This window comes from Lepisosteus oculatus, chromosome 11 (assembly GCF_040954835.1).
Source record: "Lepisosteus oculatus isolate fLepOcu1 chromosome 11, fLepOcu1.hap2, whole genome shotgun sequence".
NCBI classification, from domain to species: Eukaryota; Metazoa; Chordata; class Actinopteri; order Semionotiformes; family Lepisosteidae; genus Lepisosteus; species Lepisosteus oculatus.
In genome coordinates this window covers 7,299,245-7,324,453 of record NC_090706.1, presented here as the reverse complement: position 1 = coordinate 7,324,453, position 25,209 = coordinate 7,299,245, and the positions used below count along the sequence as shown (strand labels likewise).

Below are 25,209 nucleotides of genomic sequence, written 5' to 3'. Positions count from 1 at the left end.
ATGAGCTGGAAGCCAGCCAGTACAAACAGTTAAGATATTATGCATGTAAAGAGCTGTCTGATGCGTCCTTGAGTAGTATATCGCCTCTCGCAGATGCGAAATTATTCATTTCAAACCCTTTTCGGCAACCTTAAAAGGTGCTGAATACGAACTTAAAACTGGAACTGTTTTCCTCCGAGTATAAAATACGGAGCGATAGAGATTTTGGTTTCAAGAATAGGAGACGTCACATCCATTGACTTCAACCCAAGGGGATAGGTAGACGTTTTGAAGAGCTACAATGCATAAGTGATACTGTTGAAAATGCAAGATATTCGTGATGTACAGAAAAATCAATAGGAAAAAGAATCACCCTGAAATGGATAGATGGATTACTTCTGAAAGCTTAACAACATGTAAGAAATTTATAAGGATTTATAATTGTATAATAGAACACCAAACGACGTGTTTTGTAGGAAAAACAGGAAATTCTGAAGTGAAAATTCTAAATATAGTTTGTTATGAGAATAATTATATTAGGTTAATAATAATGCTATACTATATAATATTCGGTACTGACAACTCCCCCGTTTTAATCTGATAAAATACATTATTTTTATTCATCTTGTTAAATTTAAAATAAGCTTGTACCTCCATCCCTGTTCAATGCAAGTCATTCTGTGAACAGCATATATCAACACATTCAGTACAATATATGTGTGAAATAAACTGTTCAGAACCTTGGTATAGGCAGTCCAGTATACAAACCACAAAGGGCATTGATTACTAATAGACTTGTATTTTGCAGATATTATATCTGGGTCAGGAATAGACACTGAACTGAAGGTCATTTGTATTTTTCAACTGCTTAACTAATCAGCAGAAATTAAGGTTGCGTCATCATTTCCCTTGACTGAGTCTGAGACCTCACATTTTCTTTTTTGACACTCATAAATGGTGAATTATTCTGTTTCAACTAGTCCAAGCAATTTGTTTTTCTAAAAACTCGTACCTTTATACACTAAGGAGTTTTAAGGAGTGTTGTATTAATAATCACACTTGACTGGTGTGATGTACTAACCAGCGGAGCGTCTTTTTCAAAATGAAAGAGAAGTACAGCACAATTCTTACATAGCAGTTGAATTTTAGATTTTCCTTGGTGTGAAACGTCTTGGTGAATGGGTTTCACTTGAAAGAACCACTGTTAGATTTTTGTTCAGAGAAACGGGCTTATTGTAAGATGTACTGTAAGGTTACTAGATTACAGCCAGATTACTTGTTTCTAATTGAAGAACTAAGACAGCACGTTCAGATGATTTTTCTTGTCTGAAAAACATGGCACATTGGCCTGCTTACTATTTTCTCTTAGTGTGGGATCTTTCTTTCTTTTTGTATATTCTTTTTCTTTTGTATTTTAAAAATGAAAACTCCATTAAAAAAACTGCATCAAGGTTGAGTGTGAAGCAGTTATTGAAGTAGTTCAGGTGGGCAGCTGCGTCACCATGCGTAGGCTGCAAAGGAACAAGTGATAGGTTTATTCCACGCTGAAAAGAGAAGAAAGAAAACACAACGTTGCAACTGTGGAGCCTCACTTGGGTGTGACACTCGAAGAAGGCTCCACAGCCGAAACGTTGTGTTTTCTTTCTTCTCTTTTCAGCATAGTTATTAATGCAATTACATTATGCACATTTTGGGCATAAAATCATTGCTGTCTTCGGAACGTTTTAGGAGGTTCAGTTGGTGAAGAGTGAGACCAACAGAAATAAAGAATTATTCTCTTGTCCCCTCCCTTGGTTTTCCAACAATGCTGCACCTGTGGATTAACGCACAACTCCTGGCGCCAATTCTCCTGCTGGGCACTCCTGACTGAATGCCATTCATAATCAGATTACCATTTCCTGATGGTATAGTCAATAAAAGTGAGCTAATGCAAACAGCCATCATCCCAGAAGGAAGGCTCTGAATCAGAGACAAAGCAGTAAAGTATCCCTTTTTTAATCTCAGTCGTGCCTAGCACAGAGCTCTTCTCCTGATAAGGCAATTGATTTATTGGGGAGGAACAAAACTCAGGAATTGCAGCAACATAGTGGCCTTTCACCAGTGTTCCATTCCATCTGGGAAAATGCAGATATGTTGTTCTGAAAACCAAAACATTTAAAAAAGGATATTTAAATTCACTTGCTAACATTCGTGTACATTGATTTTACTGTAATTACTTTGTTCTCTGTATCCTGATGTTGTCCAACTACAGCACATTAAATACAGCACATTTTTTAATACAGCATATTAAAAAAAACACAAGAACTCATTACCACGGTCATTGTTTCTTAGAGTCACTTTTTACTTTTGGGGAACAAAAATACATTTATTTTTCTGACATTGGTCACACGCAATGATATTATTTTTAGGAGCATTAACTAACTCTCCAATACTACAGCTATTAATATGTACAGTATATCTGGTGAAGATTTCATTCCAACCTTAACCAGCATATCTTTCTTTTACCAAGACAGAATAAACTAACATGTCATCAAGAAAAAACACCTGTACATTTACAGTAGAATATGAAGTGGGCAACTACAGAATGCATCACAGTAGCTTACCATTAGGTCCATTGTTTTTTGTTGCATACGTCTCTGATATCTTGAAGATTAATGGATTGAATATCAATATGTGACAAAATCAGCTACTGCATAGGGAAGTAGTCATCTTGGATGGAGACGAGAGGCTCTTGTCATAAAATTGTTTTCTATATTTTATTAAATATGAAGTTATTTGGTAGTTCTATTAACTCAATGTGAGTATATTATTGCTGATGTAGTGACTCTATTTATGCCTTTACCTAGAATAATAATTTTAAGCTAATGTGGCTATGTTATCAGGTACATTAAGAAGTTTTAGGAGGCACATATCACAAATGTCCATTGGTGGAAAGCAGGCAATTGAACAGAATGCTTTCTAACTTTAAGCCTGCCTGATTTGTGCTAAATATAGCATGGACTTTGACCAGTGCTTCATACAAAACAGGTGGGAGAAATCAATGAAGCCAACCTCAGTGCAGAAAGCACACAGACCTGTTTACCAAGTGACATCCAGGTTATCACAGGACTCTGCACACTGACTGGATTAACTGTGCAACATACCGTCGGAATAAACAGGTCTGTCTCACTGTCAGCTGACTGGTAAGTAGTGCCAGGACAATGCACTGAAAACATCAGCACTGCAAACTTCACAGGACAAGCCTCCTTTCATCTAGATCATCGAATCGCTAAATTACAGTCCCACAACAAGCTATACTCTATATATTATGCCTCTCCCATGAATATTTTTTAGGACAGAGAGTAATCAGAGATATGTTTTACAGTATGTAATATGTAATCAGTATTACAAGACATTAAAAGACATATTTCAGTAAAACTTGCATAACCATTAGAAAATGTAGTTAACAACAACAATTATTTCCTGGGCTTCTACAGAGTATTCACATCCATAATTGACGAGGTGTGTCAACATATTTGACCAACCTCAATTCCTCATATTTAAGCTGCTTCACCTTTCTTTATCACTTCCAGGCACGTTTCTTAGTACTGGAAACAGCATTTTCAAGCAGAAACAACATACTGAAACCACTTCTTCCAGTTGAGGATCACAGGGGGGAGCAGGAGTCTATCCCAGCAATCAAAGAGCTCAAGGCAGGATACACCCTGGACAGGATGCAGTCCATCACAAGATAGACACACAGACACACTCACACCAGGGCCAGTTTTCCTACAGTTAACCTACCAGTACGTTTTTTGGACTGTGAGAGGAAACTCATAAGAACATCAGGAGAACACATAATAAACTCCACACAGAAAGAACTCCAGGCCCAGAATTGAATTCAGGGCTCCAACACTGCAAGAGAGCAATGCTAGTCTCTGTGCCACCCATGACTTAGTAACTTGTATGTAATATTCAGGTAGTAGTATGGAGTAGCAGTGCTCTGGACTGTAAACCAGAGTGTTATGGGTACTGCTTCCAGGTTGGATGTTGCTGTTGTAACTTTGAGCAAGGTACTTCACTCAGCACACTGCAATAAATGCCCTCTAAAATGGGTCATCATTATAAATGGTCATTTGTTCTCAAATGTGATCACCTGTTCTTTGGGTAGGACTGGTCAGGAATCTGGACTTAACCACTGCAAGGCTGTGAGTTCAAATCTCAGGTGAGGCTCTGCTGATGTTCCCTTGAGCAAGTTGTTTCTACGGTATTGTTCCACTAACATACCCAACCATACAGATGAAAATCTGTAAGTGTTAGCCAAATAAATGACTACTTCGCAACTGACTGAATTTATAAAAAAAACAGAAAGTCAACACTTTATATAGGCCTGTGTATGTTTTCTACATTCCTTAAAAAATGTCTAAAATCTCTCAAAGTTCATTATATTCTTTTTACTTATTAGAATTTTGAAGCGTGATATGCATACTCCAACCTGCTAGATTAATTTAAATTTATTTCCAATTTAACAGAGTATAATTGGAAAAGGGGAGTTGCTGCAAAATACTGTACTAGCTGTTGGCAAATGTTGGCAAGCAGATCTCCTTATGCTAAAGACATGAAGTCGAAGACGGTGAATTCACTATTAATTTTGCGGTATCTTATAATACTGCAAACCGTTTGTCAAAACGAACCAAAGTCTAGACATACTTTGAAAAGGTAGCATAATATCATCTTTATTACATTAAATGCTTACATTATAGCATGACAATGGTGCCACTCTACACTTCCCCTAGAGCCACAAACACTGCATTTTCTTTCACCTTCCAGAACATTCCTTACTCTAACCGCGACTCTGTTCCTAGTCGGCGCGATTTAACAGTCGGAACGCTCTGAACCAGCCCTCTCGGCGACACTGCTGATAGTTGATTGGTTCACAGGACCTGTCAGTTATAAATAAAACATTCGATTGGGTGAGAGTTGATTTTCCTTTTTTTTGGTTGTAACGGAGGCGGTGCTTGTTTCCAGGAAGTCAATGGTTGCAGGGCTGCGGGGAGCGTGACAAGACATTCATTGAGTTTGCGACTGTTGCTGTAACAAACGTTCTTCAAATTAAAATTTATTTATTAGATAAGCCATGGCAGAAGAAGATGAGAGGTTTGACGGTATGCTGTTGGCTATGGCTCAACAGCATGACGGTGGAGTGCAGGAGGTAATACATAATAACAAACTCGTGGATGTTACATTTTTATGGGGGATGGGGAACTGCTCTCAAAAACGCTTAAAGAATTTCCGTTGCAGTCCCTTTCTCTAATTGCTGTATGGTCAAACATTATCTGCAATTTCGTAAGCTATTATAAAGCTTTGAGTAAATAAGTAAAGTAAAACGGTTTATTAGTCTTGGGAATCGTTTTATTGCGCTGGGTTTCAGTGGGTTTATTTGAAAGTAACCTATGTTCTTTATCTTTAAAATATTATACAGAATACAGGAGAAAATAAACCTTCCCGTGTGTATCTTCACCCGTAATTGGACAAACATAAGTTATCAGCATTTCCATTTATTGGCCTTTTGTATCCGTACTCCCTAATATTCTGATGTAGCCTAATCTCCGACCATATAAATATATTACCTGTCACTGAAATAGGGGCTGAAACTAAATGTTGGTGCCAATTGCAAAAAAAAAAACAATACAGGGAGATGGATAAAAAGTTTAGCGCAGTGCTCTGAAGCCCATATATAAAGTCGGTTCATAGCGTTGTGTGGAAAGGCAAGACATTTCTTCATCTTTTCTTACAGGCCTTGTTCTTGATTTAAAAAAATCCTGCTCTTTGCCGATTTGTGTTCGCACTCAGTAGAACAAAGAACTGCCATTAGCAGCACAATCTGCAGCCCGCACACCACACACGTTAAAATACAATGAATAAGATCAAAACTAACACTGAAAAGGTATCTTATAGCACTACACAAGAAAGGCTAGAAACCTTACAAATGAAAGGGCTATTCAGCTCATTAAACTCCTAATAATATATAGTATTAGATTAGTGAAATACATTCATTTTAAATGCATGAATGCATGTTACCATTCATATCTTGAATTAACAAATGTATATGCAGGTTACTTTTAGTTAATCTAAAAAGAAGAAGGGATTTTTGGAATTGGTCTGGCATTTTAAAACTGAAAGCATGCTGGAGGAGTTGCATAGCAGCACAGTGTTAACTTGAGCAATACCTCCTTCCATTATTTATCTTCCCAGCACAGATGTCTTGAACCTGTCAAATCACTTTTGTTTCGTTTGTGGTTTTGTATGAGGATGGATGCTGTGAATGGTGTTGATGTGAAAGCCAGTGTAGATTGAAACCTTGAATTCCAATGGCAGAGTTGAACGGTGTAATTTATGTACTGTAAATACCATCATGCCATAATGGGTTAATTATTTGCGTTCTATATTTTGTAGCTGGTGAACACATTCTTCAGCTTTCTGAGGCGCAAAACAGACTTTTTCACAGGCGGGGAACCAGGGGCACCAGAGAAGGTAATAATCTTCTGATTTTTATTCAGGTGATCCTGTGCACGTGATCACATTACTCCTGTCCTGGTGTCCTTGCCCTTGCATCTTTGCCTTCATCTCTTGTCACATGCTTGAGATCTCGGGGAGAATCAGGATCTGGGACACAGTCTTTTATGTTTCATTTGAGTTACTTGTAGGATAATTTCAAGAAAGTGTTTTAAAGCAAAGATGGGTTTGGCCAGTGGGCTGTCATCTGTTTCACTCCTGTTCCACACTTGTGTTTATGCAGCTGAAGAGAGGTGGAATTAGTCTGGTTTTTAGTCTTCCAATTTACTTTTAGAATTATCAGAGTATGTTTTTGGATTTGGAATGATCCAAAAACATTCGTAGGTTTTTGATACTAATGATGAATGTAATTATGAATTAACATGCTGCTTTTTTTTCCAAATATGACTCTTCATAAATATGCAGGCCTTCTTATTATTACTATTTTTTTAAATCACTTCTGTATGGAAGGTCCAGGACAGGGTCATGCTCCTGTCCTTGCTGTTTTGCAGTTCATAGCTTCTCCCAGTTGGCAAGCTCATTTGTTTGTCTCTGCTGAAGTAGTACAAAGTCTGGTTTGTTGACCTCAATATCTTCCTGTTACTGCACAGTGTGAAAGTGTCCAAAAAATACTTCAGGGGTCAGACATTGTGATGCAAGGGAAGGCTCAGGGATGAAAACATGTTTTTCCAGGATCTGCTGAGAGCTGCACATTGAACTGTTGCCTTGTATCTGTAAATCAGGCATCAGACAGTGGGTTATTTTAACAGGTATACAGTTATACCCCAATAAATATTTTTACCCCAATAAATTGACCTTACTGGGTAGGAATTCTGTTTCTGCACTCTGCAATTGTAGTTCAGAATCTGAGACAGCTGTTTCTCCCTCAGCAGCCAGAAACCAGTAGCATTTTATTGTATTGAAGTTTTATTGATAGATACTAGTGATAAGACATAATTATGAATTCACAACAAATGTAATAAATCATTTTACATTTTTTGCTGATTTTTTTTCTGAAGAGCACAATGTATTCCTCGTTATTCTGACTTCCACTAGATTTCTACAAGTTTCACAGATTTAATTGCCAATACAGCCTAATTTGAGTTAGAATAAATCAACCTTGAAATCTAATTATCTTTAATATGTGTTGATCAATTAGTTACTAAGTACCAAATGTACTACAGGAGCCCCCTGTTATTTCTAACATGTTCTAATGAATATTCAAAAGGTTTAGTTACAACTATTGAGTAGTAAATATTAAGCGTTGAAGTAGCTAATCCACAGAAGTTATTTGCCACGGAAGTCTGTCTGCCTCATTGTCAGATTCTCCCTAGAGCATTATTTGCTCCTCTGTACACGTCACTAATGCTAAAAAGTTGTTTTTTTATACTTACTGTACAGATCTAACTGTTAGCTTAAAACAACATGGCTCCATGTTCAGTAGAAGATAGCCAAGACATCGTGATTCTCCATATAAGAGGAAAAACACGGTAAAAGCAATAGCATATTGCTGAATGTTTACGATTTTTTCACAGAAGTGCACTGTATATATTTTGTGAGTCATCGCAGAAACACACGAAATCTCTACTGAAATGTATTAAAATCCGACAAATACTGTTCATTCAACTATTAATTTATGGTGATCTTAATGCTTCTTGTTATATTTATACCTTGGGACCTTTGCTGGGGTATATTTGAAATGAGAAAAATGCAGTTTTTGCATGGGTTAGTATAGTTAGTATAAAGGGCATCACTGTCATCGCTTTTTGGCCATGTCTGACCTCAGTTGGCAAACACAGTAAGCCTTGACCGAAGTTCCCTTCCTCTCTCCCCTCCCCATCCCCCGGCTAGCTGGTGAAGGAGGCCTTTGCACATCACAATCAGCTGGCGCAGAAGGCTCAGCGGGAAAAACGCGCAAAGCAGGAGAAGGAGCGACGGGAGAAGGCAGAGAGAGCTGCCAGGCTGGCAGAGGAGGAGGAGGAGGGGAAGGAGAAGAAGACCGGAGAACAGAACGAGCCAAAGATCAAGGAGCTGACGGACGAGGAGGCGGCACAGCTGCAGTCGGAGATCGACCAGGTGAATGACCCTGATCTGCAGGAAGATGGCAGTGCACACAGAGCCAGATACAGAAGATGGTATAACACCGAACAGTAAGACACTTTTGTGCAAGAAAGCACTTGGATGGGTGTGCAGATGCATCAGGTATCCATTTATTCCCTTCAGTTCTGTATGCCTACTGTGTATCTTTACAAAATGGTTTGAATTTAAGTAATTCAGTACAGGAGTAGAGATCAAGCATGCATACTAAGAAAATATTTCTTGCTTAAACTCCCACAATCTCCCACAGTCTAGATGATGACCTAAAACATATGCCGTCCCACTTCTTCCCTTCATGAAGGGTGAACGTCTCTGAATTCATTTTTGTTTTTCATTTTATACCTAACCATTCTGCTAGTTGTGTGATGTTGTTCAGGGAACCTCCAGTCAGGGTCAGCTAGTGACACTAGCACATTAGTCCCAGAGACCGCTAGTGACCCAGGCTTGAACTTGTGTTGTCTGGTTCATGGAGCTGAACCAGCACACTGGGTGAGCACATGTACAGTATATCCAAGCTTCTGTTCTCTTTGTTTCCAGCACAGTGCTGTCCATTCATAAATGGCATCTCTTGTTTCTCATTACAAGAAAAAAGAAGAGGCAAAAAAGCAGGAAAGTGCTCCCAAGAATGACGCAGAGAACTCATCTGACAAAGTGGAGGACAAAGGGGTAAGATCAGTCAGTGTGCCTTGACTGTCTTGTAATACTTAAGCCTCAATTAACTTGTTTAAAATTGTCAAATAAAACTAAATTAAGGATAGGGTTGGGAAGAAAGCACAAGATAGGAATGATTGCGAATGCTGAAGCTGTGAAAAGGGTCGCTCATCCAAATGTTTTTTTCATAATAAAGAAAATGCTTTTTTTTTTCTTCTTTCCAGTCTGACTCAGAAGGCGAGGAAGACGAGAAGGACAAAGGAAAGCTGAAGCCTAACTCTGGCAATGGAGCTGATCTGCCCAACTACAGGTGGACACAGACCCTTTCAGAAGTGGATGTGAGTGGATGTATTGAAGCATCGAGCCCTGCTTTGCATATTACACACTCTTTCATCGTGAGGAAAACTCAGCAGACCATTTGTACGAATATGCCACGCAGCTAAGCACCTTACCGGTGCTTTGGATTTTTAATTCCTTGAATTTACATAGTGATTTTCATTCCACTGGATCTCAAAACATGTTACAAATAGGATGGGCACATTCAATCCTCCTGTGAAGTGCAGGCAGCACCCATCTGGATGTCACACGGTAGTTATTATGCAAAGTGAATGATTGATTTTCTAATTCAGTTAAGAGGAGAGTTTAGGGAGGTCACTCTGATTTAACAATCCTACTCATTCTAACAGTGCCTTGGGCTCTTCAATGATATGTGAGCCAGGAACCTGATTAAACATTATCCACAAGGCTTTCTTGCCTACAGTACGGTGTTCTCTTTCAGCTTACTGGGGCATTGTTTGAAAATTGTTCACTTAAAGCACCAAGCTTGGTTTTCTTGGAGTTCTCCTGTTCTATTAGTGAGTAGGCAAAGCCTTATATAGCTTCTGATATTTGATGAGATAATCATACATGGGACAATGCTACAGTTATGGATTGTAATAGAATAGTCTGTGAGCTGATGAATAAAGCTGATCTAAATATGCAAAAATTACTGTGCCATTATTTATAATCATAATAAAAGTAGTGGTGGTGATGTCAATGAAGGTCTTCCAAATTCTTGGGCTCTAAGTTATATATGGCATAAACTGTTTTTTTTAATCTAGCCAAACAGCCTCCCTTTTCATGCATTTTACTTGTTCCCTTCTGCTGTAAATAAGCGTCATTTTATCAATGTATGCTCTCTTTTATTAACCCCCAGCTCCTAGTGCCATTTGATGTTAAGTTCCGCCTGAAGGGGAAGGATTTGGTAGTGGACATCCAGAGGCGGCACCTCAAGGTGGGCCTGAAGGGGCATCCGCTGGTGATTGACGCAGACTTGTACAATGAGGTGAAGGTGGAGGAGAGCTCCTGGCTCATCGAGGACGGGAAGATTGTCACTGTCCATCTGGAGAAGGTAGGGAGCGAGACCTGCAGCGCTGGTAGCCTCCACTCACACACACCCTACAGCGTGATCTCATTGCTGACTAGCCTGCCTTCTGAAAGGTGGGAGAGAGAGTTTGTTGAATGCTTCATCCTCTGTAGACCTAACTGTAATTGCTCTTCCAGTGATAATCTGCAGACTGTAGTGTTGCTCTCTGCATGTCAGGTTTATAAAACTGGTATGTATGTATACAGGTATTAGTGCAGATAGTTCTGAATTGTGATTTCTGCCTTCTTTCAGATTTGTTTCTCATGACTTCTGATAGAATCTCTTGTATACGCTGTTCTGTGTTGCGTACACGAAAAACAGAAATCCTTCACTCATTTCCTTTTTGAAATGTTACCCAGTGACTGTCATTTTCTTAGTAACACTGCATGTTAAAGGTTTTTGTTTTCTGTTTTGTGCCATTTACTTACATTAAGTGTTTATTAAAACAGTGTTGAGTGTGCAACGTAACTGTTTTTTTTTACCAGTTTTAACGTAACACCTTTACCTTGTGTTCATTGCTTTGAGTTTTGCAGTTCTGACAACAGTAGACCCAGGTGGCCACAAATCCCTGTCTTCTCTTTCAGATTAACAAAATGGAGTGGTGGAGCAAGATTGTGACAACAGACCCAGAACTCAACACAAAAAAAATATGTCCAGAGAATTCCAAGGTAATATGAGGAGGGGGGCTTTTCTTCTGACTAAGGAGCATGATAAGGCATTCAAATGTAGGAAAAAACCTAATTTGCTTTTATCATAATTTCAGATTTGATCTTTTTTCTCTATGCAGTTGGCTAATCTGATATGACCATGACCTCTGTCTGTTTCTACTCCAAAGTTCAGGAACATTGAGTCACCATGAGAATATTTTATAGGAGCTGTGAATGCATGAAAACGTAAGTGATGCCTCTGATAATATAGATCCCTTTGTCGGTCACTGTGCACAGCTGTCTGACCTAGATGGGGAGACGCGCAGCATGGTGGAGAAGATGATGTATGACCAGAGGCAGAAGTCTATGGGTCTGCCAACCTCAGACGAACAGAAGAAACAGGACATCCTGAAAAAGTAAGTCTGCTTACATTGCTGCAACTATGTGGAAATTGTGCATGGGCCCGGTGACCCTTTAGCTAGTGTGACTGGGTAATTTCCTGAGTTATTGTCTCTAATCTTGACTCTTTCATTTGTGAAAGGTTAATTATTTTTCTTAATATGTGCTTACCTAGACATACATTTTTATCATGGTTTGAAGATTTATTTTTATATGCTGTCTTTATGCAACGCATATTTCCAGAAACAATCTGGATCTGCTTATATTACACCCAAGCAGATGGTTCCACAGAATGTACAGGAGAAAAGAGATTTTATGTCTAACGTGATTGGTGATTACGTTTTTAGTTTTATTTTATGGTTTGGTTTTTATAACTACTGAATCCTGGTAGCTGTTAGACGTTGGATCATTTACAGTTTTACGGGTCTGGGTAAAGGCCAAATATATATATAAAATCATATCCTTTAAGGCTCGGCAGTAGTTCCTACAGTTACGCAGTCAAGGTCAGGCTAACAAGGTATATTGTTCCAATAAAGTGATTATGTGTTTACTGTACCAGCTAGTGGAAGCTCACCATGTGCCCAAAGTTGACCTTCATCAGGATTGTGCACTATTGACAGCTGTGTACGCTAGGTCCAGACTGGCTTCCACTCACTCACCATACATGTGGAGTTCACTGTCATTTGCTAGATTGAACTTTTTGTCTAATTTTTCTAGACACGTGTCTGTAAAAACTGTGTGCACCTTGTTACTGTTGCATCTGCTTTCCTCCCATTTCACTTTTTAGTGATTGTATCCTGAACTGTTTAATTCATTACCTTTGATAACCTATTATTTCTAAAAGTACCCCCAGTCAGGCAATCCCATGGCTCAAGTCAGGCCTCAACATGTTTCCAGGTTCTCTGAACTAAAACAGCCATTTCCATGTTGTTTTCTTTATAAATAAATACTTTACCTCATTTCCATTTTTTCTCAAGTGAAGATGATTACAATTTTGAGAACAAAAGGTGTCTGAGAGTTCTTATCCTTATCTACCTGTGGCCTGTCCTGTCAAACCAACTCCCTTTCAGCTGCCTCAGATGGAAATAGATGGATTTAAGAATCATAATGCTGTGTGAAAATATCCTGCCTTTAAGGAAAATTCCATAAACTAAACATTTTATTTGCGACATCTTAACCAAGGCTACATTATACAAAAGTAATTGAAGGTGAATTATTTGAATGTCCTCGTGATGCATTTTATGCTGATGTGCCACTGCACCAGTGTACTCTTTTGAAATAAGAATAGATCACGATGTAAAATAGCTGCATGTATGATGGGGATATACTGGGACTACCCTCACACCATTCTAACCTGAATGGACAGCACCATCCATCCAGTTTCTAACTGCTTTATCACAGGGGAGCCACAGGCTATTCTGTCAAGCAAAGGGCGCACAGCAGGGGACACCCTGGACAGGACGCCAGTCCATTGCAGGGCAGACGCAGACACAAGCACGCACACACTCACACCAGGGCCAGATTTCCCCAAAGGCCAGTTAACCAACCAGTATGTCTCTGGACTTGAAACCAGAACACCCATCAGAAACCCACATGAACAAACCAAGGAATTGAAACCAAGGCCCCAGGGATGCTAGGCAGAAATGTTAACCAATGTTAATTGTTTTAATTAAAGTTAAAAAAATCAAATTACAAAGAATAGATACAGTAATTCCCACACAGGTGCAAGAAGAGGTGGATTTAGGATTCAGAGGGTTGTGCTGCGCAGAGATGTGGAGTCATGGAGGCACTAAAGGTTATCGAAGGACCCTGTTAACCTTCAGTGTTGGTGGTTGACTGTGAAAGCAATGCTGTTATATTTCCCCCCCCAGTAAATTTTACAAAACTATAACTTGTCTGATAAGGGCTGCATTTATCAAGGTAAGGACAGGTTGAGACAGACACGAATGGCAGCAGCTTATCTGTGGAAAGCTGTAAACCTATGTCCGTGACTGACTTTTGTAGGCAGGTTCACTTTAGAAAATGTATTGCAAGCCTAGAAAGATCTTATCCATCATAAGTGTCACTACAGTTCATGTACTGGTGGCTGCATTGTTTGAAGAATAGTCACAAAAAGTAAGGAAATAGATGGGCACAGATTCATGCAAGCAAATTAGTAACTTTTTTTGTATTGAACATAATAACTAAAATTAATTGCCAAGTATTTAGTATGGGGAAAAGCTGATATTATGAAATGTCAGTGGAAAACTATAATGAATGAAACAAACATAGATATGCTTTAAGGAGACCTGAAGAAAACAAATTTAACTAAAACAGTTACTTTTCGTGTCTTGTAATGATCAGATAAGTTGTAATCAGATCTCATCTTGAGAATCACTGTTGTATGAGAAGATTGAAATTTGCCATAAATTACATAAATATGTAAAGATGTAACCAACAGTCATTTTGCTACCCGTAGACACATAATAATTAGCTTAGATCTGAATCTACTAACAGGTGTGCCAACAAATATCTATTGCTATGGCACTGACAGACATCTGCTCCTTTCAGAAAATTAAAATAGTGTATCCAAGCATTGGGGAAACTGTTTTGAGACTATAGCTTATTTTGTAGGATATGTGCTCTAAAATATTACCTCATTGTGTATGATTTACTTTTGCTCGGCAGTATATACTTTCATTGTTAAAAGGTTTTGTTAAATTATTCCTGTATTAGAGGACACTAAGTGCGTAAGCTTTCTGTTCCAGCAGTCACTTATTTAGTTGGGGATGATTAACATTGTTAAATGTGAACAAAATATTTTCTAAAGCATTTTTCTAATCACAGGAGAAAAAAAAATGTATTTTTCTTGATTGTTTTAGGTGTGTACGTGCAAGCTCCCCAGTTTACTTTGACTAATCAATGCATTTCTGTTGCAGAATACGTCTGTGTGTTCCTTTACCTTTTAGCAATTAATAATTAATGAGACACACACCTGATGTCATTGACGTGAGCGAGCTTTACTGGTATGCTCCGTCAAAGGTAAAATAAGCAATTTGAGAATAGAGAAAGATGCTAAAAGAGTAGCAACTCTTGACTGAACCTTTTCTTTCTAAAAAAAATGGCTGTCTCTGCTTTTAATATCTGACTTTTTTCCCCATTGTCTGTCTTTGCAGGTTCATGGCACAGCACCCAGAAATGGATTTCTCAAAGGCAAAGTTCAGCTGAGCTGAGTCAGAGAGAATCTCTCGGAAGCGGTTTCAATGGTTGTTAATAGCCCACTAGGAAAATTGCATCCAAATAGCAGGTTTTTTTCTTTTATGCAGACTGCCCCGTGGGTCATTCTGTACCTCTATTTAACTGGCCCCACACTGTGTCACAGCTGCTCAGTTCACCATTTGCATATTGCTGACTTGATGTTATGGAGACAATTTTTTTAATAAAGTTTTCAAACAGTAGCTGACATGATCTCATTTTTGTTGCACGGTTTTGTGGTTGGAACAGAGGTTTTGTCAAGGTAGCCTTCCCTTTCTGTAAAACCAAAAAAAAAAGTAGCCTCATAAAAGCAAGTTGAAGGCCAGGGAAACAGGTGAAGTTTCTCTGGGTTGTTGACTGTCACATTGTGTCACAGCGTTTTCAAGCCTACTCAAAAAGGAACTCGCAAGGACCTTGGGTCATTTTCCACATTTTATTTGAAATTTTTTACTCAATTTTTAACTTGGAGAAATCGTAAAAAGGAGCTGTCATTAGAGTGCAAATTCGTATAGTATACTTCAGAGTTAAAAACTGTATAACCTTATCTTGGCTTATGCAATCCCAGACCATAAACAAAAATTAAACAAATAGGTAGACCTTTCTAGACCATAGCTTTATATTTGTCTGGCTTAGCGCGAAATGAATTACTGCAGGTTTCCTTTTGCTTTAGAGAGTAGCTTTCATACATTTCTGGCTTTCTAAACCCCCGTACTCAATATTTCTCTCTCCATATGTTCCAGTTTACCAGACTGAAGTTTGTAATGTGGATTAATGAGCATTAACAACTGCACCACACATTCATTGATCAATGACGGCACTGTCAGAGGGGTCCACTGAGTTAAAAGTGTTGATCTTACATTCTGCCAGGCTTGTGTTGAGATGTATCCCCCCTAAATGGTTTCTGAGGATCCTGGGGTCCCTGATCTCCCCCCCCCATGCCCCCACCTCCTGTCTGAAGACCCCTGCAGTAGGGAATTTTTCTTCATTAAATGTAGTCAATTATTTTGAAGGCGTTTGTGTTTTGTCATGAGGTCTTCAATGTTCTAGTATTTTGCTGTGTTTTGGGAGTCCAGGTCGGTGCTGCCTACCCTTGCATATGAAATAAATCTTCCCTAGAATCACTCAAAATGTGTGATTTCATACACATTCATGACATGATCTGAAAAAAAAAAGCCCAAAACAATTCAAATCATTTGACAGCGACGAGGGGATTCATTGTTTTTGCATTTCGAAGAATGAGCAGCACTACTGTATGATGGTGCCAGATCTCAAAATCTGCTGTCCTGCGTCGGACTTGTGAAAAACACGGTCAGGGACGCCAGGCGTAGCTGGGATGACAGCTGACCTGTGGACAGAGTTCAGCCGCTATGAAATTGGCTGCTGTTTCGCAAAAAAGTTTGCTTATGATGTCAGTGTCATATATTTACTGAAGGCATCCTCAGGATTTTTCACTTCCTTCTTTTGTTTATACAGTATTTCTATAGGGTTATTCACTTTTACAGAAGAAAAAAGAACACTAGACTAGTTTGCACTGTTCATTGATACCTAATCTGCCACTAGATACAGTATGTCTGAATAAACACTTTATATAATAAATTAAACACTTTCCATTTTTACTGTTAGAAACTATCTTTGGGGCATTATGTTTTTAATTTCATAAGTCTTAAATCCTAATCAAATGCAATAAGCTGAACATGTTGGAGACAATTAAAATCGTGAGATTTTCAGATAAAAATCCAGCAGGAATTAATCTTACACGTTGCCATTGTCTGAGGAACTTTGGACATTCATAAGTCATGGTCGCACCTGTGAAAACTTCGGGACACAATCTCGAAGTGCGAGACCTACCATTTTTTGTGAACGACGTGTGGGAAACTATATGGCTACATAACACAAACCGATCAGATCATAAGAAAAAGAAGTGAAGCTCACATCAAAGCTAGAAGAAAGAGAAAGAAGAAAAATAAAGGGCGCTTTTTTTTAAAGAAATGTAAATTAGGAAATAGACTTTAGCCAAGATGAAACGTTTCTTGGAGCTGAATAATGGAATTTAGCTACACCTCTCACCAAGCCAATAACATACACAAAAGTATACAACCATATTATTTAAAGGTCTCCAGTCAGCCCCTCCAGATTGATTTTTGGGTAAAAAAGAAGCTGTATGTAAAACGTTTCAGTCCCGAGGCTTATTGGCGTAGTCACAGCAGTTAGCTGTGATAAACACCAGTTACTTACAACCACAGGAGCTGCATCACAACATACAGTATATACATAGGTGCCAGTCACACTCTGAATACAGTGCATCTGTGATGGAGAAAAACTCAAGTAATCCCCATCTGGAAACATTTGCATGGTGGTACATACAGTACACTCCATGAGTAAATAAAAATTGATTATTTGTTTTGATTAATAGTTAATCCAGGTGTCTCCAACCAGTTATTCTTACAAGCCACCCTAAATCACCTGGTATTTCAAGACAAGGGACACAATTAGCCAGTAATGTTTTAGCCAAGGGGACGCTGGTGATTGAGAACTTTCTTCCACTTTATCTCAGAATGATTTAATTGAGCACTCCACCTCTTCAATGGATCAAAGTTAAATTGATCCAGACCTTTGGAAACTTACGATTTAAAAGGCCAAGTCTAAAAAAAACTGCTGGACTGGAGCTCTCCTGGCTTAGAAGAAATGAAATTGTTTTCTCATACTGCATTCCGCTCAAGACTACTTTCCAAGATGTCTTATTTAAAATAATACGTCTCCAAAAACATGAAACGACAAGAATAAGTGCTTGGTTTTAGGTTTTGTTCCACGCAGTTAATTATCTGTGAACGTATACAGATAAACTGTAGATTGTCTTTAATAACCCATAGACATACATATTTTTACATTTTTGTTTTTCCACAATACAGCGTAATTAAACCACACGCTTCCCTTTACTCCTTTATGTCCTTCCCGTCCTGAAGTTATTCTTCAATTCACGAATTACGAAAGATATACGCATTCAGTTTAGCCTCATTTCAATATGCGCCATAAACTAAAAGAGCTAAGCTAAAATGAAAGATGGAAGAAACGAAACGAAAGCCAATGGTATAGGCCCATGTGTCTCACAAATTAAGCAAAAAAGTCGTATAAGACACGATGAACGTACGCCTGTGTCCATGCAAGTCCAGGGGCAAACTAAAAAGAGACGCGCGCCACCTAGTGGCTGAATGTGTTGTTGCTGGTCTTTCTGTGAACAATAAAGTTCATACAAATGGGGTATGACGTCACTGCCTGCGTTACAGGAACAGTTTGTGATTGAAACATGGCCGACTCTGGTGTTGTGTATGTTGTTGTTAGTAACATTCCGGCAAAATTTCGATCGGCGGATCTGCGAAACTACTTCAGCCAGTTTATCGAAAGCGGGGGGTTCGTGTGTTTCCACTACCGGCACCGACCCGAAGTCCTGAAGGATCCTGTCGTGTCTGGTGGGAATCAGGAGCCGGAGAGATCCGATGAGACGCCGGAGTGTCCGGGGAGCAGTGACCCGGGGGAGGGCAGCTCCGCGTCGGCGGTCAGTGCCAAGGGGGTCGCCGCCACGAAGGGCAAAACAAGCTGCTGCTGTGTGGTCTCGGTTCACGCCCAAGAAGCTGCTAAATTCGTGAAGATGTACGCCGGGCAGCAGTGGATTGACTCGGAGGGGAGCTGGCTCGGTCGCCTCTGTGTGATCCGGCGAATAAAAGTGTCTGCCCAGTCAGGTACGGTGGATTATAATGCAGTCTCTACTGTTTTAAACCCTTTCAGTATATTGCCTGCAGTCAGGGTGCACCCACGAAGAAAACCGAGTCAGAAGGGTTAAATACATAGTCTGTCCTTTACTTCCTGCAGCCGTGTGAAACCTCTGATTTAAGAGGAGCATGTTAGTACAGCGCGATTATTTAACAATGAAGAAAATGTAGTCCGACATTGAAAGAGCCATCTTCAATAGGACATATATCGCAAGAATTGTTTGCAATTCTTGGTCTTCATTGCACTTTCCTGTCTTTCCCATATCATACAATAATACTTCATTTCTGTGTTTCTCAGACATCTGTCTTACATCAAAGCAGCTATGTTGTACATACACAAAAACCTAGAAAAACATACAAACAGTACAAGTACACATTATATTACATAACAGACACTGGCCCATAGGATATCCTTTCACACATAACCTAACGGCTGCACCAGAACCCTGTAAATTTACTCTGCTCACAATAACACCAAACCCATATAAATACACAGTAATCCCTTGTCTGCGTATAATCCACGGGTTGCACTTGCTCATAATTAAATAAATATTCCTTATGCTTACCTAGAACTTTTCTGGATGCCGTACTCAAAGCACTTTCCAGGTAATGGGGATCTCCTCCCCCACCACCCGTGTGATGCGACGGCAGCCATAGTGCTCCTGCACACTCACCACACACCAGCTATCACTGGGGATGAGAACAGAATGATGAAGCCAATTCATAGATGGGGATTATTAGGAGGCTATGATTGGTAAAGGCCGGTGGGGAAATTTAACAAGGATAACACCCGTACTCTTTTCGAGAAACGCCCTGGGATTTTTAATAACCACAGAGAGTCAGGACCTCGGTTTTATGTCTCATCCGAAGGACAGCGCCTTTTTTACAGTATAGTGTCCCCGTCGCTATACTGGGGCATTAGGACCCACATGAACCGCAGGATAAACGCCCCCTGCTGGCCCCACGAACACCTCTTCCAGCAGCAACCTTAGTTTTTCCCAGGAGGTCTCCCCTCCAGGTACTGACCAGGCTCACACCTGCTGAGCTTCAGTGGGGCTGCCAGCTGTGAGCTACAGGGTGATATATATAGGCAGTAAAAATCACTTAACCAAAAAGAACATAAAACAATATGCTGTCAGAGTTAAATACAAGTCTGAACTCAAAAAGTTAAATTTTTTACATGAATTGTTTTGCCTCGTTATTTTAATATCGCATTGCCATCTTATAACCAATAAGCAACAGAGTAACATTAGATGGTTTTGTTTGTGAAGATGACTATCCAGTATTACTAGCCCGTTCGTTTTAAATAAGATAAGATAACTTTATTGGCCAAATACAATTTCTTGTATTAGGAATTTTTCTTTTTACATACCCCAGCTTGCTCTCCATGAGACACACAGTCAGGGAGAGAAGCTGGGGGTCAGAGCGCAGGGTCAGCCATTCATACAGCACCCCTGGAGCGGTTGGTGTGAAGGGCCTTGCTCAGGGGCCCAGCAGAGTAGGATTCCTCTGCTGGCCGAGGGATACAAACCGGCAACCTCCCAGCCACAGGCGCAGATCCTGAGCCACAGAGCCACCGCAGTGCCAGTTTTTTTTTAAAAAGCGTTCTTCCGTCCGTTTAGACCGGAGCGAGTTCCCGTACCGAACCAGGCCGGAGCTGCGCCGCCGCGTGGCCCTGAGCGAGCGCTTCACCGAGGAGGACCTGAGGACCCTGCCCGAGATGAACCCCCCGGCCCTGATGCCCCGCGGCAACGTGGGCACCCCGGTCCCCGTCTTCCTGCAGCTGATCCAGGCCTGCCGGCTGCCCCCCCGCCTCATCCGCAAACTGGGGCTCAGCTTCCCCCGCACGGCCTCCAGCCGGCGCTATGGCAACGTGCCCTTCGAGTACCGCGGCACGCAGGCGGTGGCGCCGCCGGGGGAGAGCGTCTACACGGCCGGGGGCGCCGAGCTCTCCGGGCCGGGGGGGCGGGGGAGCGAGGAGTCCGCCCGGGAGAGCGCCGTGCCCGGCGGGGGCGAGGGCGGGCTGCAGTCGGACTCGGAGGATGTGAGTCAGCCTGAGTTTGGCTTTTGAGTTCCTTCCATGTGGAATTGTCTTTATTTTAACAGCTGTCCCCATAAGATCCTTACCTTTACCTTAGCATCCACCCCGGCGTTTTCTAAGCACTTCATCCAGTACAGGCTTGCAGGGAGCCAGAGCCTAGCAAGCAACAGGCACAAGGCAGGGTACACACAGGTTTCCCAGAATCTACCAGTATAATCACAATAATGATCATTCCTGATACTGGTATACCACCCTTAGCTTTCTCTGGTCTCCCAGCCAGGTACTGGCCAGGCTCACACCTGCTGAGCTTCAGTGGGTTGCCAGGGTGATATGGCTGCTAGCAGTGTCTGTCAAAGTAGGTCACAGACCCACCGTCAGGAAATCCATACAAACAGGGGGGTGGGGGAGAATATACAAACTCCACACAGTCAGCGCCCCAGGAGTAGAACCCAGGGCCCCAGCGCTGCGAGGCACCAGTGCTCACCTCTGCGCCACTGTGCCGTTCCTTGATCTTTCCAAGAAATGACCAATCATTTTCGCTACTTGCACCTGTGTCTCTCAGGGCTCGGCCCCAGCGCCAGTCAGTTCCAATGAATGTGGTTTCGCTCCTCCCTCCTCCCTGACAGCACTGCGCTGTGTTCCGCTGCAGGGAAAAACATGGGAGGAGACCGTGATGTGGAAACATGGCTCGTCTGTTCTTGACAGTGCTGCTGCTAGTGAAAATTCAAGAAGCTCTAGGATGTTCATCATTTTTTAACTTAACCCCTGCAACTTGGAAAGTTTGCACAAGTGGTTTAAGACAGGGAAGATGAGTTGTGGGTATTAATGGGTATAATCCAGCCATGACCAGATCCTGTTTTTTCTGCAGTCAGTTGAAACAGTTTTGGAAGAGTCATCTAAGAGCATACAGTCATGGTCAGTCATCGATTGTACTGCATGGTCTTTACCCAGAGGGTTGCAGGAGTGTGGAACAAGCTACTCAGTCATGCTCCTGAATCCGATACCCTGACGGCTGGTTGAGAATCTTGGATCTGTTCATTAATCACAACCCAGCGGGCCAGGCGAGCTGAATTGCCTCCTTGTGTGGTGTTCGTGGCGAGCACAAGTGAGCGGGCTTTTGTGTGTCCTGCGTGTGTGTGCCAGGACGCGGACGCCTGCGAGGAGTGGGAGCGCCACGAGGCCCTGCGCGAAGACGTGACGCGGCAGGAGCGCGCCGAGGAGAGGCTGTTCGAGGACGAGATCGAGCTGAAGTGGGAGAAGGGCGGCTCGGGCCTGGTGTTCTACACCGACGCGCAGTACTGGAAGGAGGAGGAAGGCGGTGAGGCGCTGCCTGAGCAGGGCATTTCAAGCTGAGGGCGGGAGGCGCATCTTTACCCTAAGGGTTGTGGGGGAGTGGAACAAGCAGCCAGACACATTGTTGCAGACGATATCTTGACTTCTTTTAAGAAACGGCTGGATCAGTTAAATATTAACTACCACACAAGTGGTAGCCTAAATGGGCTGAATGGCCTCTTGTTTGTAACCATTCATATGTTCTGAGTAGGTTCGCACTGAGGTGTGTGCTTGATTGTCCCATCGTGGTATTTATTACAAATCTCCCTTTAAATGCTGATCATGATAACGCTTATTGACAAAACAAGCTGGGAGATCGATAAAGGAGGGTTCCTGCCAATGTTGCTTTTCTTACTTGGCATCTTCTGAATTGTTGCAGAACAGCAGCGTGTTTATCTAAAGTCCAAGGTCATCTGCGTGCACCATTACATTTTTTTTTTAGCAAAACCTGTCACCACAACTCCAGTTAAAGATAAGGTTCAAAAACTGAAATATGGCACAAAGTGTCCTGTAGGAACTATTGCAGTAGCTTAATCTCATTCGCACTCTTAGTGGTTTTCCTTCTACCTCTGACCACGAGCTGCACTGTAGTCCTAAAGCAATCAGATTAGGTGAATCTCCAGTTCAGTGGGGGACTTCAGTTAAGGAGCAGTACTGATGCGTTATAATTTTCTGGGATCCGGTCAAGTGATTTGGAATTTACTCAAGCTTATGGAATACAAAACCCTTAAGGAAAGGGAATCCCATCCTTGTTTTAATATACAGTGATAATTGGTTTCAACATGTTATGAAGTTGGTCAGTGAAACAGTATTTACAGACAAGCAGATGGAATTCTTTCCTGGTGATTTTCCCTTTGATCCTTCTTGTCGCTGGCAGATTTCGACGAGCAAACGGCTGATGACTGGGATGTGGACATGAGCGTCTACTATGACAAAGGTACACTGTCCATTTAGATTCAGACGTCATGCGTCACTGCAGTACTGTATAAATATCTGAGTGGATTGAAACGTTTTTGTCAAATGCAGCCCGAGTACCTAATTGCTGACGTTTCTCAGTAGATATTTTACGTTTGAGTGTTATGTTTTGATGAGTGACTGTCCCAACGAGCTCGACGGGATCGGAAGGTGTCCGATCCCGTCGAGGTGTCGCTACCAGCTGGTGTCCTCACAGCCTCCCTCTCTCCCTGTTTCCAGACGGAGGTGATAAGGACGCCCGTGATTATGTCCGCATGAGATATGAACGCAGACTGAGAGAGGGGCTGGAGGAGGGGTCGACGCAGTGTCGTCCGATCGGCAGTTTTGAGAAGTTCACGAAGGTATGGAAAAGAGGGAGTAAAAGCCCAGGGCAGTGGTCCTGTCACAGCCTCTTACGGGGTCTCACCCTTGGCATGTGATACTTAGCCTGGGAGTTTGTGGCTCAGCTGGAAGACTGATTTCATTGTTGACTCATGCCACCTTGGATGTTAAATACAATAAAACCAAATGCAACCTCAGTTGCATATTGTTTGCAAGTAATATGTTGACATTTGGGCTTTAACTTCATTTTCCCTTAGATTTTTAACCATTTTCATAAGAGACAAGTGATTTTCCTCCCGTATAAACGGTCCAGGTTTAGTAGAGTTAAGCCTGTAGTTTCTAATAAAGCACTAGCAGTCTTCATTGCGTCTCCGATCCCCGGTGTTGTAGCTAAGAGATCCCTGCAGGAATGGAGGGTTGATGTCCTTTACGTGTGCAGAGCAGGTAGCAGTTGCAGGGATGGCCGACAGGAGCAGTGGTCTCTGTGCTTGGTGCTAGCTGGTCGTGAGTGAAGCAGCAGGTCCATTGCTCCTGACCGCTTGACCGCTGTGTTTGCTCCGCAGGGCGTGGGCAGGAGGGTGATGGAGCGCCAGGGCTGGAGAGATGGAGAGGGGCTGGGGCACAGCCAGCCTGGGATGGCAGAGGCCCTGGAGAGCGAGGGGCAGCACCCCAGGTGCAAGAGGGGGTTTGGGTGAGTATGCATTTCCCCTGGCAGTTCCACGAAAGAGGTCTGGTACTGTAGCTTGTCTCCCACCGCTGAGAGAACAGAAGATTCCGTAGATTCAACCACACGCTTAATTGTGACCTTAGTAGGTTTAGGAGGAGGCTAGTTTCTATACATCCATAGACGTTTTTTTAAATTAAGAAAAACATGTCCACCAGGTGCAACATAATGTCAGATTCTTCCATACATTATTATGTGATTTTATGTTACACGATGTTTCATGTGAGAAACATTTGACAGTTTTTACTGGAGCATTGCGAACCAGCCTTGGAGTCTAGCCACTGATTGTTTGCGCTGCCTCACAGTTACCATGGAGAGAAGATCAGCACTTTTCCACCCGTGAAGAAGCCACGGCCGACTTTCCTCATATCCACCGTCTATGACCAGCCCAAAGACATGGACTGCGGTGACAGCCTACTGCGTCGGCAGCCCACCACCAGCTTGAAGTACAGACAGTGGCAGCCAGGGGGCAGCAGTGAGACGCACAGATAGCTCCTGGGAAACAATTCGAGCGCTAAATGTTGGATCTCCTTTGGACTTTTGTATTATATTTATTAGTCTTATTTCGTCTTTAACATTCCATGGTTTAATCATGGACTTCTCAGGAAATGTGTTCAGGATATTTTTAACTTTTCACTACATAGCTGTCACGAGTTTCAGCTGCAGATTCTGACAGATGAAAAGCTGTCACATTTTGCAGGATTATTTCCTTCATTATTATTGTTGTTACTAATATTATATCCTGATCATATGTAATGGGATTTTATAGTAACAGACTGTAAAACATTTACAGTGTTTCTTGAATTTACTGTATGTTACAGTGTCCTTTGTATGTTTAACTTTTTAATAAGCTGGGAATTTTGGCATGTAAAATGTTTGTAATAAATATTTTATTACAAAATCTTTTTGTGTTGTGTATAATCTTTGTTTATGATCTTAATCTTACAATGAGGAAAACAGCAGCACTGTTTCTGAACATTTTATTGGAGATGAAAAATTGACAGATAAATCAGATCATCAGACGGTTACTTTAAGCGGACTGATAAGAAATTTGTATAAGTATATCCCTTAAATAATTTTTGGCGTTTGTTAAATTTAGATGC

General features: G+C 41.4%; 2 protein-coding genes across 2 annotated transcripts; both read left to right on the top strand.

Moving 5' to 3' along the window:
* The first annotated feature begins 4,975 nt into the window (after positions 1-4,975).
* Positions 4,976-15,149, top strand: nudc (nudC nuclear distribution protein). The gene is made up of 9 exons (XM_006631272.3): positions 4,976-5,170; positions 6,415-6,492; positions 8,365-8,589; positions 9,196-9,276; positions 9,486-9,599; positions 10,457-10,651; positions 11,251-11,334; positions 11,611-11,729; positions 14,868-15,149. Exons 1-9 carry the CDS (start codon positions 5,096-5,098, stop codon positions 14,917-14,919), a joined length of 1,023 nt encoding a protein of 340 aa, XP_006631335.2. The 5' UTR covers positions 4,976-5,095; the 3' UTR covers positions 14,920-15,149.
* Positions 15,150-18,234: 3,085 nt separating this feature from the next.
* Positions 18,235-24,987, top strand: gpatch3 (G patch domain containing 3). The gene is made up of 7 exons (XM_006631397.3): positions 18,235-18,683; positions 20,336-20,757; positions 21,898-22,072; positions 22,964-23,023; positions 23,281-23,402; positions 23,946-24,073; positions 24,412-24,987. Exons 1-7 carry the CDS (start codon positions 18,251-18,253, stop codon positions 24,596-24,598), a joined length of 1,527 nt encoding a protein of 508 aa, XP_006631460.2. The 5' UTR covers positions 18,235-18,250; the 3' UTR covers positions 24,599-24,987.
* The last annotated feature ends 222 nt before the right edge of the window (positions 24,988-25,209 follow it).